The sequence below is a fragment of the Hyperoodon ampullatus genome (assembly GCF_949752795.1).
Source record: "Hyperoodon ampullatus genome assembly, chromosome: 1".
Lineage (NCBI taxonomy): Eukaryota > Metazoa > Chordata > Mammalia > Artiodactyla > Ziphiidae > Hyperoodon > Hyperoodon ampullatus.
The window spans coordinates 21,814,492-21,830,096 of record NC_136914.1 but is presented as its reverse complement, the minus strand read 5'-3'; the positions used below and the strand labels follow the sequence as shown (position 1 = coordinate 21,830,096).

The following is a 15,605-nucleotide window of genomic DNA, read 5'->3' as shown; positions in this document are numbered from 1 at the left end:
GGGGCGTCAAAACCAGCCCTGACATAAACCACCCACTGCCATTGACTTTGACTCTGTGTGTGTGTGTGTGTGTGTGTGTGTGATGTGTATTGTACATAAAAAGGAACAGATTACATGAGGAATCACTGTTACCTCACACGAGTAAAAAAATTAAAAAAAGGAAAACCACTTAAAAACACAAATTACCAAATTCCCAAGGAAATAAATTTAGCATGGTTTTCACTTAACTAATCTACAATGTTTATATGGAAATCTTCTAATTGTGCACTGCTTTAACATCTTTGCTGCAGTATTTACACTGTACCTTGTCCTTTTATCACAAAGCGTGTGAGATTTTCCATTTCTACTTGGAATATTTTGCACATTTTAATATCTCAGGGTCAAAACTCTTGGTTAAATCTCTGCAACAAGATAGTTTCTGTATGATAAATTTAAAAAAACAATTAAAATGTAAATGGTCCAGAAAAGGGAAGGGATAAGAGAAATATTTTCTGAGTCTATACTACTTCCATCTTTGAAATTAATGCCCCTAAATTCTGACTCTTGGTGTTCTTTAAAAGTATTTCGTATTGCTAAATCTTTCCAGCAAATTTTACTGTCATGCTGGAATCATGATCTTGAATGTCTGCACAAATTTTCTATAGATAGAAAGTGTAATGTCAGATCTGACTGCCCTTAGTACTGCAATGGAATGGCCTTTAAATTTTGCTGGTTCAGAGGTAAGTAAATTAACATTGAATGGGAAGAGATAAACTTGAAAAAAAAGAGAAAGAGAGAGAGAGAGTGCTGTCAAAAAGACTTTTTTTTATTAGCAAGATTTAGAAACATTGCATAAGGGGCACCTTTAGGACTTCAGTTCAAGTTTTTGTTATCAAGAATGACTATTATAAATAGTAGGCTCAAGACTTTTGATACATAAGTAGTCATAATCTAATGTGCTGATATTGGTTTCCTAATATAAATCAATCGAATAGTAGTGTGTATCTACCAATATTATGATATTTACTTTATTTTGTGCTTACCTGAGACTTTCTAATTTCTTCCTTAGTGGGTTTGTATTACTTGAATGGCTCTAGATTACTTGTACACTGTCATTATAGTATAATAATTCTCATGTGTTGCTTTTGTTAATTGGTATTCAATAGAAAAACTAAACTTTTTAAAAAAACATATTTGCAAAGGTCGTAAGCACGTGTAGGTGAGTGTGTCAGGTTTTCTTAGTAGATGATGCCAAGCATGGCTCCAATGGCCTTGCTTGAACAAAGGGTTTCAGTCAGCCAGCAGTCTGGAATGCAAAGGTAGAATCCCTGCGGCTTGTGTACACTTGACGGAATATGCTCTCAGACCTACAGTTATCTTTTCAACTCATTCATAGACTCTTTCTCTGTTTCAGTTTTCTTCCATTTTCTTAAGCAATTAAAACCATTCAAACAATTCAGAGTTTGAGGCAATCGTGTACTACTCTAATTTACCAGTAATATCAAAATAAAACTACATGCTTCCTCTCTCATTTCTACAATGAATTATCCAGAAAGACTGTCTTGAGAGAGGGCTCACTCAAGAGAGAGAAACACAGAAGTGATTAAAAAAAAAATCAAACAGGAGTTACAATTCTGAATGTTAATAGTCCTGGTCCAAGTTTTTTGTGTTTAAAATCAGCCCCTTCTCAAAAATACCACCAAATTTACCGTTTGATTTTATGCGGTTAAAGTTTTTTTATGCATACCTTGTTTGTGATTAGCATTTAAACCACTGCAAAGTGTAAATACAACAATGGAACAAGAAGACAGAAGACTTTCCTAAAGATTAAAAACAAAAACAACATAGAACTCTACACCCACCACATCATATCCAGTCCCCAGGTGTTGTGTGTGATGTTTTCTAGGCGAACAGTTACTAGAGCTTCCGTGAGTTGGTCAAAGTGAAAAGGGAGAAAAGCACCTCACAGCCTCAGTGTGGCCCTCAGAATTCTGCAGGTCAAATAATTCACTCTGACTGCAGGCATTACAAGCCAGAAGCTCAGGCTTGTCCACCATGATGCCCCTGGATGTTACGGTGTTCTTAGGAGGCAGTGACTTGTCTTTGGGTCACAAGTCCTGGCCAGCATCTTAGGTGTGCCCTCACCAGGCATTTCCTGGCTTCCTAAGATGTCCTGTCTTCACAGGGGGAAGTCCTCCTCCACATGACTGACGGGGCTACAGTTCAAACAGTACATTCATAGGCTATTTGAAAAGCTGATTGTTTATTAAACCAAGGTCCAAGCTGTTGGAAATATAATGTTAGTCTTTTCCAATGATATATTTCATGATCCTCTCAAAATTCAGATATCTAAAACCCATCTCTTTCCTTCTAATGTTTCTACCTGTCAAAGGAACAAACATCTGTCATCTCCAGAGGAGACTAAGGTTAATGGACCTCATTCCAGTCCTGACTCTGCTACTTACTAACAGTGTAACTTTGAATGAATTTCTGAACCTGTCTAGTCTATTTTCTTATCAGTAAAATGGAGATGATTATAATTCTTATCTCATAGAACTGTTGTAGGGAACAAATGAGACTGAATTAGATACTAAACCCAAGTGTCTGGTATAACCTATAATAATCAATCAATAAATGTTAGCTATTTAAATACTTAAAGAATCGTCTTTCACTCATGCTTCTTGATCTTTCCAATCAGCCAGCTTCAGAGACCCACCCACTTGGCATTTGTGCCTCTTTCCCTTACATTCTTAGAGCCTTGGTTCTAAACCTTGTAACTAGATTGCTTTAACAATAATTTCAATTGATTCTCTGATCCATTTTTACTTCAGTCCACCCTGTATATCACTGACAGTTTGATTTCTCATAAATAATGCTTTCTGTCCACCACTGTTAAAAATCTTTATTGATTCCCCCTTCCTACTCCTCTGCCTGGTTTTCAAGAGTCCACGCATTCTAATTCTATTCATTATTCCCTGATGCAACATCTGGTTTTGTATAGACAATTTTCTGCCATATAATTTTTTAATTGATTCCCTCACATAGTCAAAAAACATTTATTGGGCTTCCCTAGTGGCGCAGTGGTTGGGAGTCCGCCTGCCGATGCAGGCGACACGGGTTCGTGCCCCGGTCCGGGAAGATCCCACATGCCGCGGAGCAGCTGGGCCCGTGAGCCATGGATGCTGAGCCTGCGCATCCGGAGCCTGTTGCTCCGCAACGGGAGAGGCCACAACAGTGAGAGGCCCGCGTACCGCAAAAACAAACAAACAAACAAACAAAACATTTATTGAAGGCCTACTATGGACAAGATGCTAGGGATACAAAGGTGTTGGTTTCCAAAGATATGCAAATAAATAAAATATTCACTCTGTCATCAGTTAGATTATCACAGAAAATAGACAGTTAAGCAACTCATAATAATATACCAGATAAGAACTCTAAAGAGGTATAGGAGAAATTTTTTTTAAATTATACTGCTATATAGCATTCTGTCCTTGAGTGGGAAGGCCTCAAGATATGTTAGAATTCAATGATTACAGTGTAACAAAGTATTGTTTGCCACACTGCTTCATGCTTCTAGGAGTCATAGGGCCCTCAAAGTTTGTGTATTTTTGTCCTTAAGTAAAATTGCCCTCAACGTGTCAAAATTCTAGCTCTCCCCACAAAACCAGTGGCATCTCCTCTAAGATTTCTTCCTTCATTATTCCAGTATCTGATGTGCCTCTCTAGAACTACTATATCTATTAGTCCACATTATTTAACTTATTGCTTGGTTATATGGATTTTTCTGGTGTTTGATATTGTTTTGTGTATGATAGACTCATCTCCCTAACCAGATTCTGAGCCTACTAAAGGCAGAATTCATGCTCTAAACAAGTGCATTTCCTATTTTCCAAAGAACCCAGCTTAATTCTAAGACAGTTATAGTAACAAATAATTAGTAATTGGCTAATTGATTTATTTTTGATGGGGAAAATGTATATTTTAAAAATAAGTATTTTTGTACATTACTTGCTAGTCCAGTATTCACTAAAATTTGTTCTATGTAGCACCAGTTCTACAAAATACTAATATTACTAAATTGCTAAATATTACTTAAAAACTTAACTCCACATAGAAATGTTGGGGACATGCTGAGTTAAACATAGTTGAATAAGATTATTTACTACAAGACTTCCTAGAGTCTTTAAAATTTGTATAATTTAAGTCTTCAAAAGAGGTAGATATCATGCGGTGTTCCCCAAATCTTCTTAATGACAAAACCCATTTCTTGGAATTAGTGTTCACAGAGCTCACTTTGGGAAATGTCTTCTAAAGTCTTTGGAACTGATTTCTATTTTTAGCTCAGTCAGACCATTTGCATTGCTGAAATAACTGGTTATTTAATTCCATTAACTGGTAAGTGCTAACAATCCACTAATAATTTTTAGAAACACTTACTTTTCTCTAAGTTCTAGAGCATTAGCAAAGATTTTGACAAAAAAAATCTGGGCTCAAATTCTAACAAGAACGTAGAGGAAGGATCAGGCTGATCCCTCTGAAGCTGGCCAAAGCTAAGCTTCCCAATTTGTGCCTAGGTTCAAGACTCTTGCTGTTGATCTAAAGTTTTATGATTCTGTTATTTAATGGCTAAATTATGAGGTCTACCCCTTGGGTTTCAAGAAAGAGGGACTTTCCTTGTTTAAGAGCATATATTTAAATGGGTGGGTTAAAAATGCATTTAACAACATCGAATTTGACTGGCAGTTACAACTTTACTAGGATTTATATATTTATTATTTATTATTAGTGTTTTAAAGCTTATGCATGGTATGAAACTATAATTAAAAGTCAAGATCAGAGATTCAAGATCTAAGGAGACAAGCTCCAGGGTATTGCACGTAAAAAGTATATCAAGACCACGTTTGGTAGAAAGCTCTACTGACTCTCCATCTGAGGAGGATGCTGACTTTATTTTCAGGTGAAGATATCCAAGGCCTTGTCTAGTGTAAGCTACCAGTGTATCCTACTCCAGATCTGGGTGAACTTCAAGGCCCTCCCTGAAACAGATTCTACTGAACGAGCAGCCAGTATGCTATGCTTTCTTTTGGCTGCCTGGGGTCCAGAAAACCTATGAAGTCCTATGAGGTTTGCAATGGCTCTCCTCATGCTCCACTTTGTTTACAATGGACCTTTAAAGTGGAGCCAATGCCTTATAAGTAGTAGTAGGACAATGGAAAGCCAGATCTTATCTGAAATCAACCTTGATGTGACCTTATGCCTTATTTTCCCGCAGGCTTCATCCTTGCAGAATGAAACTACAACATCTGAAAGAAGGAATGCTTGGCCATTAAGGCCATGTTTGAAACTTGCCACCAGTACCTGGAGAAGCCAGGCATCCAGTCATGGCCTGCACCAATCATCACAACTAGGAGGACCTCTGGGTGACCCATAATCTCTAGCAGCACCAGGGCTGCTGACCTCTTTCCCACCTATTGATTTCAGGACCCACTTGATCCTGAGTGCCCAAAACTGGTGAGTTGATGTATTATACCCTAAGTTAAAAATTCTTACTCAAGTAAGTTGAACTCACCAGGTTGTGACACCCGCAAATTTGTTCTGTAATCCACTCATAGAAGAGCAACAATGTGACTACTACTTTCAGCCACAGGTCGTGGGTCTTAGAGCAGCTGGCCCGTTCTTCTTGGAGGGATGCTTCTATGCAGTGGGCTTCTTGCCTATGTGTCATGGTCAGGAGCACTCACACTGAGGTCCAGGTCTGGACCACAGAAGCTTTGTCCTCCAGCTTCTACCTGTTCAAGGTTCAACACAACCTCAACTGTGGGTCTTGGGACTTCTGATGGCCAAGTGTCAAGAAGACAGACGTGGAGGACCAAGGAGAATGTGCCTTGGTAGAACTGAACCAGAAAAAGACTGAGCCCTCTCCCAACTTTTATTGAACCACTGGTGACTGTGATTAATCATCTTCGGAGAATTTTTATCACAAAGCTCTCTCCATATTACTAAAACAATGTTATTTTCATATTTGTCAAAATGAACCACATTTCTCCATGACAAGAGACATTGCCTTTACCCCCAGTGGCCATCAAAAACCTACATTCTGCATGGATCCCTGACTAATGTAGAGCTACCAGTTTGAATCCACATCTAGTAAATTTGTCATTGTAGATGAAGATCACTTGGATCATGAAATTACACCCTGGAATAGCAGTGCCTGTGTATACTACCCACCATCAAAATAACTGAGTTTTCTCTATTCCCAGTTCCACATTCATCTATTATACCTCTTCCAGGCAAATCAATCTCTTACAAGTAAAGTACAGAAGCATCCCATGAAACATCTCAATCCTTGGTGAATTCAAATAACTTTTATTGAGGATCTATTATGTGCCCAGAACTGTATTAAATTCTGATTATACACTGATGAATATGTTACAGTGCTTGCCCCTAAGAAGTTTACATTCTAATGGGGAAGTCAAACAATTAAACAGAATGATGAATGCTACAGCAGTGGGATGATGGCCACGAGAATCCCCTCATCTCTGATCTTTGACCACCCAGGAAGCTCCTAGCTGTCCAGGTTACTCAGATGATCTCCTAATACGCCAAAGCAACCCACAAGATTCAAGCCCATAAGTGGCAGTCCCCGGGGGAAGCCCTGCAAGTGGTGATTGTATGGATTCTGGTTACTAATGTATTCTTTCTAAACCACCTGACTTTTAAACAAGTTAGGTGCTCACTTACTAAGCGCCTTCCCCATTATGTCATCAAACTGGTAGCCCTCAGGTTGTAGCTGCTCGCAGATGGAATCAAGCTGTGGATTTGGAAGACGTGGCTTCGAGTTTGGGTCCTGGCACTTATCATGACTGTGGGCAAATCACTTAAGCTCTCTAGTCTTTGGTGTCTTTCTTTGCAAAATAAAATTGAAAGCGTTATACACTATACCTACCTCACAGGGTTGTTGTGAGACTCAAGTGAAAATGTATGTGAAAGCACTTTGTAACTTTGTTATTTCTAATCACCCCATTTTCCATGGGCTCTTCCTCCTCCCTTCCAAATACAGTATTATAATTTACCAGAAGGAGGTATTCTTGCCACCTTCACGCAAGTGAATGGTACAAAGAAGATGAAGTACGTGCCCTCCTAGATATCTGGCTTCAGTATAAGAATTCTGATGCCTCACAAGATGACAAGGACATAATCCAGAGGACCAAAGCCAGGACCCTATTGCCATATAGACATTCCACCATTAACACACCACTAGACCTGGACACCAGTCAGCCCTCTTGATGGAAGGCTTTCCCCAGGGTGATTGTAGAGAACCCCCTCTTGGCCCCAGAGAACTAGCCAGACAGCAGTGATTCAGGGAGTCACCTGGGCTTTGGCTACCAAAGGAATCACCAGCCACTCCAGGGAAGAGCATGCTTCCTAAGATAGAGTGAGAAGACTTTGTTATAAGGAGACACTGATCCAGATAAGCAAAACACAAGCCACCCCTGACTGCGTGATTTATTATAGTTGGGCTGGCAAGAAAAAATTCTAGACATTCATTTATAGCAAAGATTTGGTAACACATTCCTTCTTCAAGCACACTTTATCCCTCAGGCCAACCTGGCTCTTATTTCTCTGATTTTGACTTGTCTACTCTTTGTCTGTCTAACAGACCTGTGATAAGCTGTGTTCCTGGCTAACAAGTCTCATATCACACACACACACACACACACACACACACACAGAAGGAGGTATGTTTTCTATCCCACACACATGGCCAAGCCTTAGCCTAGCCTTCCAGTTCTGGTGACTCAAAATGGATTTTGGATTGGCTGATCTAATTTGAGTCCAGTCTCACTGGAACAGTCTATCCCAGGTTGAAACACTGCCTCTATTTTGGTCCTGAGTAGAAGTTTAAATGGAGTACCTATGGAGCCATTGATATTCAACAATCCTCTAAGGAAAAAAAATGATTTTGTCTTTCTACATCACTTCTATACCAGCTTCTCCAAAACTAAGAACATAATAGCATGTAACTCCAGGAATAGCATAAAATTTCTACAAAAGATCTCTTGAGTGAAGAGAATGATGATTATATACCAAAAGATCAGATAGGATTGGCATCCCAGAAGCTCTAAAGTAAGATCTTAAGCCTGAAAGAGAAAATTTCAACTATAACCCACTCCTCAGGCTCCCAGGGCAAGGAAAGAGGATTTTAGGAAAAATATTGATTGTGTCAGTTTCCAAAATATTTTTAAATGGGATGGAAAATAATTCACAGTGTCCTCCTAGCTATTTGTCAGAATAGCTGAATTTAATGTACCAAATAAGTGAACTGAGAAATTCACAAATCTTTTCTTAAGGCTATAACATTAAAATTTCATTTTAAGACTTTAAAAAAATTGAAAACAATTAAAACAGTGTTTTATAGTTTACAGTCCCCACTTGCCATGGGAAGGGAGCCAGGGAGACTCAGAGTACCAGCCACCCAAGGTCAGAGGCACTGAGCCAAAGGACCCTGCAAAGAGCAGGCCCATGCCAGGAAGAAAAGCTGTTGCTGAAATGACAGCCCAAGCTTATGAAATAAGATGAACTTCAGCTCGTGGTAACTGAGAAAGAAGAACAGACCGATCCAAATCGGGAAAGAGATTAAGATGTTGGAATAGGTATCAGGACAAATACGACTGGTCAAGAAATGGAGTCACCTACAGCCACATGACGTTTGTCTTACAGTAGCCTTTCTTATGAATCACAATATTACTTCCTAGTTTCCTTTTCAGAAGTAAAGTCCTCAGTATCTCTGACGTCACTTACATAGTCAGCCCCAAATAGAAAACCCTTCCTCACCCACAGACATACCTTTTACGATCTTGGTTGACATAACTTTCTTTTTCAGAGATTTTTAATTTTTTCATAAATCTTTGATGAATTATTTTATCAATAAAAGTTTGCCAATAAATAATTTCCCTGGTTGAATTCTAATTCCTTCTTTGGTGATTAAAATTGGTAATAAAAATGAATTACTTTAATAGTTTGCCTGCCCTTGCCTGTCCAAGGCTATGTGAGAAAGAAAAGATATTCCCTCACAGATTACATGTTAAGTGAGCTAGGAAGAGTTACAGCCAAACGCCAGGCAAGGGTAGCCAAGGGGATGTTTGATAGTGACACACAGTGAGCATTCCAGTTTAACTTTCATCTGCACATTGTACCTCTGTCAGAGGCAGTCAGTTCTCTCACTGACACATCAGGATGCGGATACTGCCTAGTGAGACACAGACACATAGGGTAGAAAAGAAAAAACGCAGGCAACGTTTTGCAGAAAGAGGTATCTGAATGCAGAGACTAGCCACTCCCCATCGCTGGCAGGAATGCCAGGCTTTTCAGAAACTCACATTAGAAGCTCCAGCAGCAGATGGAACCCGGCCAGTAGACACAATGGTGGGGCTCACGGGGAAGTTTCTGTAATTAAAGACTGAACTCTGAACACTTTCAAACAGACTAAGAACTCTCTCCTATAGGCAATGAAGACTGATTTTTAAAAAATTATTGCTCTTACTCTATTTGGTAAGGCATGAATAAGTTTGGGAAATAAAAGTAGTCAGTGGATTATGGCCCTGAGGTTAAGAATGAAGAAGGTAATCTGATGGTACTGAGAGAGATCACAAGCTCCCTAGCATGAGAGACTGGAAGTTACTACATAGGAGCATTGCTGTGTGTCCTTTCTAGCGTGGTGTATATACAGTTACGCTGAAATTGACTGCCTAGTAAATTTGCAATTGGTTCTTGTCTTTGTATGAGTTCAGTTCTTCTTTGTTGAATCTTTTCATGGTGTTTATAAAGTTCAAAATTTATAGAGAACTTTTCAAAGTTAACAGTGACCTGTTAGTATCTGAACCAGATACCGAGAGTTACTATCAGCGTTCTAGAATGACCAAGCCAAATAAGCAGCAGCTCTTTAATAAATAACATTTATTTCAAACAAAATATATACAAATCACACCAGGAAGATGTAACACCATCTCTGTCACAGCCGCCCCTGGTGGGAGTATAATCCCAAATTTCTCATCTTTCCCACAAAGCTAAATTTCAGTAAGCTGAAAATCTGCATAGAGAATACTATTATTTTACTAGATCAAAATTTGGCAGCAACTAAACCATTCTTTGTAGGAATTAGTAAAGTTAAACTCTTTGAGGGCATTCTTTCCTTCAATTTATGTAGATCGAGAGCCATCCATCTTCCAGACATTGTGTGAAGCGATGGACCTCACATAGCAAAATCATGGAGTTCACACCCCAGGATCAGAAGAAGACATTAAACCAATAATCATACCAAATGAATGTGTAATGACTAACTGAGATTAATTCCCTGAAGGAAAGGAACAAGATACAAGGAGAGGGTGTGACACAGAAATGTGACCTCGTTTAGAAGGTTTACAGGAAGAAGTAAAAAGCTTGTGCTGAAGTAAGAACAATGAGTAGAAATTTGGGGTGGAGAGGTGGGGAGGATAGACCATATCAGGCAGAGAGAGCAGCGAGCACTCTTCAGTGAGAGAAAGCAAAGCTCCCTAAGAACTAAAAGCCAATGTGGCTGAAAGAACTGAAAAGAAGTCTAAGGGACCAGAGCCCTGAAAGCAGAGGTAAGGAGGTTGGGAGGAGAATCATAGAGGTGGGTAGAAACCAGCCTATGGTTTTAGACCCCACACTAAGGAACTTGGTCTTCAGCCTAAGAGAATCCGGAAGCCCTTGCAGGTTTTAGCAAGAATCAAGGAATAAATGTGTTTGCCTTGTTGTGTTGTGTTGTACACATAGAGAGTGCTCAATAGATATGATTGGTTAAATTGGGGAAAGTTGTTTTCCTCACGAAGTATCCCAGAGAACTAGTATTATGTTTTCCTAGATCAAACTGATTATCAGAATTATAACTCAGAAACTTCCCCTTAAAGAGGCTTTCTGAGATTTATATTCAAGTGGTGGCAAGAGTGTCATTATTACAGCCTTACCATGTGCATAGTGCGTTCAGGGATACTGTCTCTAAAACAGATACAAAAATTATCCCAGGAACAGTCATATGGATGAAAATATTCTGGAAGCTTCCATGAGAGTAAAGGAAGGGGTCATTACTATTTATATACTACGCTATAAGGGGCGGGAGCTCAATTTAGAATGAAAAGAGGTGATAAAAGAGCCTTAGGAACATAGAGATGCCCCTATTTGCATGCACACCAATAGCACAGGAGGTTGCTGTCTCTCCTCCATCAGCCCTTCCTTCATCCCTGCCTTCAGAGCTGCCCGGTGCCTCCAGCAACTTCACTTCTGGGCACTAGGGCAGCATATGGTCTTCTCCTTGGCTTTCCCTGCAGACTAAGGTATAGGCTTTCTCAATTCTGTTAAATCAGTTATCACTTGTCCACCTGTTTCCATTTTGTAAAATTAATTGACCTCTTTCCTCTTTTATTGTCTCTTGAGCTATTCTCTTTGTCCTGTGTTACACGTTTTGTGTCCTTTTTCTGTCATACTAATGATGTTTGAGGAGGGTATCTGTATGTTCAATCTGACACAACTAACTAGAACTTTCTTATTGTTCTCATTTGCATTTCCTGGTTGAATATGTTTTTCATCTTTATAGACCATTTTTACTGCTCCTTCATGAATTACCTGCTCTTATCTTTTGGCTGTTTTTCTATCAGGAACTAGTCATTTTCTTATCAAGGTTAGTAATTCCTTTTTATAGTATGCCTATTAACTCACTGTGTGTAAAATTTGTTGCAAATATTTTTTCTAATTTATCATTTACTTTTAACTTTTATGATTTTTGTACGTGAAAAATGTTTCCAGTTTTTATGTATTATAGTTTGTGGAACTCTTTTATTATTAAAAATCATTGTTAATTTAACATTTTAAATTATTTCATTAATTATTCAATCTTCCAGTAATTTTATGCATAGAATGCTTACTTAGCCTGATATCAGTAAAACACTTACTTACATTACCTTCTAGATATGCTTAAAATTTCCCGTTTTTACACTTAACTTTTAATTCATCTGGAATTTATTCTGTCATGTAGGACAAGGAGAGATTTAAGAAATTAACTGAGAAATATAGTATGTACACCAGCAAATACATAAAATATAGACATAAATTATGAATAATTTAACAAGTAATTTAAAAGCAAATACCCATCCTACCACAATGTGAATTCTTGTCTAAGGATCTACTTTTGGGAGAATCCAAACTAAACTAATTCATCCTGGAAATGGTCTAGGAAGCATAACCTCAGATGGGTTTCTCTGGAATTGGATCACTCCCTGGCCAGATAGCAGCAAAGAGTGCATTGTTAGCGATAAGTGGATTGCGGTGACCCCCAGCATGCGGTAGGGTTACTATTGCTAAGAGTCTCATCTGAGATGAGTTGGGATGCAGGAGGAAGAGGAGACACTGAGCTTGTGCAATATCTCTACCATTTGAGAGATACGGTGACAATGGTTGCCATAAAGGGCTGTAGATATGGCAGGTGAAGTACCATGGATACATCACTGAAAGAAAATGGCAGGCTCAAGTCAGCCAACCACCAACTCAGGACACAAGGTAAAATCCGGAAAACCTCTATGACACCCACGTTTATTGCCAGTACAGGCTGAATATCAGGCCTGATTATAAGAGCAGCAGAATTGCAGAGAAGACTTACACAGCCCTGGCAAATTTCCCATGCTAAACTCGAGGTCCTGAGAGAGAAGAAGTGGGAAACTGAGGATGAAATGGGGACATATGGATCCCCATGTTCTTCTGAACTATCTAGGCCTCCTCAAGTGACCCACTTTCTTTTATTCAAGAATAGCCAACTCCCCTTGCCTGGAGACCATTCAGAGACCTCACAAGAGTAAGATGACTCACAAGATAATACTTGCCTTCATCAAGATTGGCCCCATTTTCTCATAGTTTGTAGGCATAAAACTAAGGTCAAGTCTCAGCATGGCCCACCTGGGGAAGTACTGTTCTTATTTTGGAAGCAAAGGAACTATACACCAAAAGTTCTACCATACCTAGGGGAACTCCCATAACTCAGGATTTCATGTCCTAGAAGTCCAAATATTATGCTGGGATGGATTTCTTAAACTTGGAAGAAGCATTGACTTACAGTAAATAAGGTGGAAATGCCAGAACAGCTTTATCACCGTTTTAAGAAAGGGGGAAAAAACTTGAAGAGAGAGAGGATACCCTTGAATGGATTTAATGCTTAAGACCAGAGAATTCGTTAATTGACTATGTTTCCCAGGAAAGCCAAGAAGAAACTCTCTTCACTAAATCAAAAAGGAAAGTGCTAGGGCTTCCCTGGTGGCGCAGTGGTTGAGAGTCTGCCTGCCGATGCAGGGGACACGGTTTCGGGCCCCGGTCCGGGAGGATCCCACATGCCGCAGAGCGGCTGGGCCCGTGAGCCATGGCCGCTGAGCCTGCGCGTCCGGAGCCTGTACTCCGCGGCGGGAGAGGCCACAACAGCGAGAGGCCCGCGTACCGGGGGAAAAAAAAAAAGGGGGAAATGCTAATGTGGGAAGAATGCATTGTTGAGAAAATGCTGTGAATCTGTCCTTTTCAAGCTGGGGTGTACCCTCAGGAATGTTGCCATAGAATGAGATCATCAGTGTCAACAAAATGAGAGGATTCTGGAATAGTAGAGGCCAGGTGTTGCCACTTAACTGTCAAAGTCAAGGTGGATGTAACTACTATACAGGGAAGCAAAGCCAGAATGGAAATCGGGGATCCTGACCCCCAGGGATCTGTGGCAATAGCTAATAGACCACAGCGTTTCCAGGGACACAATAGGTGGATAGTTCTGTAGATGAATAATGATCCTTCCAAAGAGGTCCACATCCTAATTTCCTGGAACCTGTGAATATATTACCTTACATGGCAAAAGGGACTTGCAATATGATTAAATTAAGAATCTTGGGATAGGGAGATTATGCTGGATTATCTGGGTGTGCCCAGAATAATAACAAGGTTCTTTGTAAGGTAAAGGAGGCAGGAGGCAGAATCAAATAAGGGGAAGTGACAACAGAAGCAGAGGTCAGAGAGAAAGAGATTTAAAGATGCTATGATGCTGGCTTTGAAGATGGCGAAAAAGGCCATGAGCTAAGATGGGCAGGCAGCTTCTAGAAACTGAAAAGGCAAGGAAATGGGTTCTCCCCGAGAGACTTGAGAAAGAGTATGGCTCTACTGACACCTTGACTTGGGCCCAGTAGAACTGATTTCAAACATTTAACTTCCAGAACTCTAAAGTAATACGTTTGTATGGTCTCAAACCACCATGTTTGTAGTAATTTGTTGTGAGGGTTAGTTGTATTTATTGATTTGGCTAGGCTATCATACCCAGTTATTCAATCAAACACTAATCTAGGTGCTGTTGTGAAGGTATTTTGTTAATATCTACAGTCAGTTTATAATTCTTTAAGTGAAGGATTTTGCCCTCAGTAGTGCAGGTGGGCTTCATCCAATTTGTTGGAGGCCTGAAGAACAAAAATGGAGGTTTTCCAGAGAAGAAGAAATTCTGCCTCAAGCCCACAGCATGAATTCCTGCCTGAGTTTCCAGCCTGCTGGCTTGCTCTACAGATTTCAGACTTGTCATCCTCCACAAATTCATAAGCCAAATTCCTTAAAATTCATAAATTTATATAGAATCTCCTATTGATTCTGTTTCCCTGGATAACTCTGACCACAACATTTGTTGTATTAACAATAGGAAATGAATGTAGGTAGCTAACAATGGTATTGCTTGATCTATATAACAGAAAAGACCAGAAGTAGGTAGGTCAAAGATTGATGCCAGACATGAAAATTAAAAAATCACTAATCTTTTCCTAGTTTCTACACTTGGGCAAGTTTGAGCCAATCAATAGAAAGGAATACCAGTTTTTCCCTGAAATACCAGTTTTTCAATTCTTTTGAAAATGGACCTAAACTAGGAAATAGGTCCTTTTGAAATGGACCTAAACCTGGGAAATACAATGTAATATACCGAAGAAAGAAAAATGCACAGAACATTAAAGGTTTTGTTGAATAAAACATGTGAGTTGACACTGATACCAGAAGAACCAAAATGCTATCACAGATATTCCTTACAGTGGGAACATTTCAAAGTCAGGTGGGTAAATAGAAACTGCCCAAGTTAACCCGAAAGGGGTCCAATGGGTACAAAGACTATGGTCATTTCTCCACTTCCTAAGTGCAGGTTAGACGGATATTTTTAGCAACTGTTGTAAACTGTTACATTTGCTCCCTAAACCTTGGATTAAAGCCCACAGTGGCAGAAGAGGCCAAGTGAAAGCTTCTGAAAGTACTTTCCCTCCAAGATAGTAAATCAGAAAAACGCCGCACACTGGGTGGAACTACGGAGATTTAGTATCACTCTCAAAAGTGTGCACCACCGGGCTTCCCTGGTGGCGCAGTGGTTGAGAGTCCGCCTGCAGATGCAGCGGACCCGGGTTCGTGCCCCAGTCCGGTAAGATCCCACATGCTGCGGAGCGGCTGGGCCCGTGAGCCATGGCCGCTGAGCCTGCGCGTCCGGAGCCTGTGCTCCACAGCGGGAGAGGCCACAACAGTGAGAGGCCCGCGTACCGCAAAAAAAAAAAAAAAAGTGTGCA

At 39.9% G+C, this 15,605-nt stretch overlaps 1 protein-coding gene across 1 annotated transcript in view; it reads left to right on the top strand.

Annotated features, from left to right (window-relative positions):
- GRID2 (glutamate ionotropic receptor delta type subunit 2) overlaps nt 1–5,413 on the top strand; it is a gene marked incomplete at both ends in the record, with an annotated part of 1,386,303 nt that extends 1,380,890 nt beyond the window's left edge. Inside the window, one exon of the mRNA XM_079709016.1 lies at nt 5,255–5,413. Coding sequence (XP_079565142.1) covers nt 5,255–5,413 — 159 coding nt within the window. The remainder of the gene's footprint in view (nt 1–5,254) is intronic.
- Nucleotides 5,414–15,605: the final 10,192 nt, after the last annotated feature.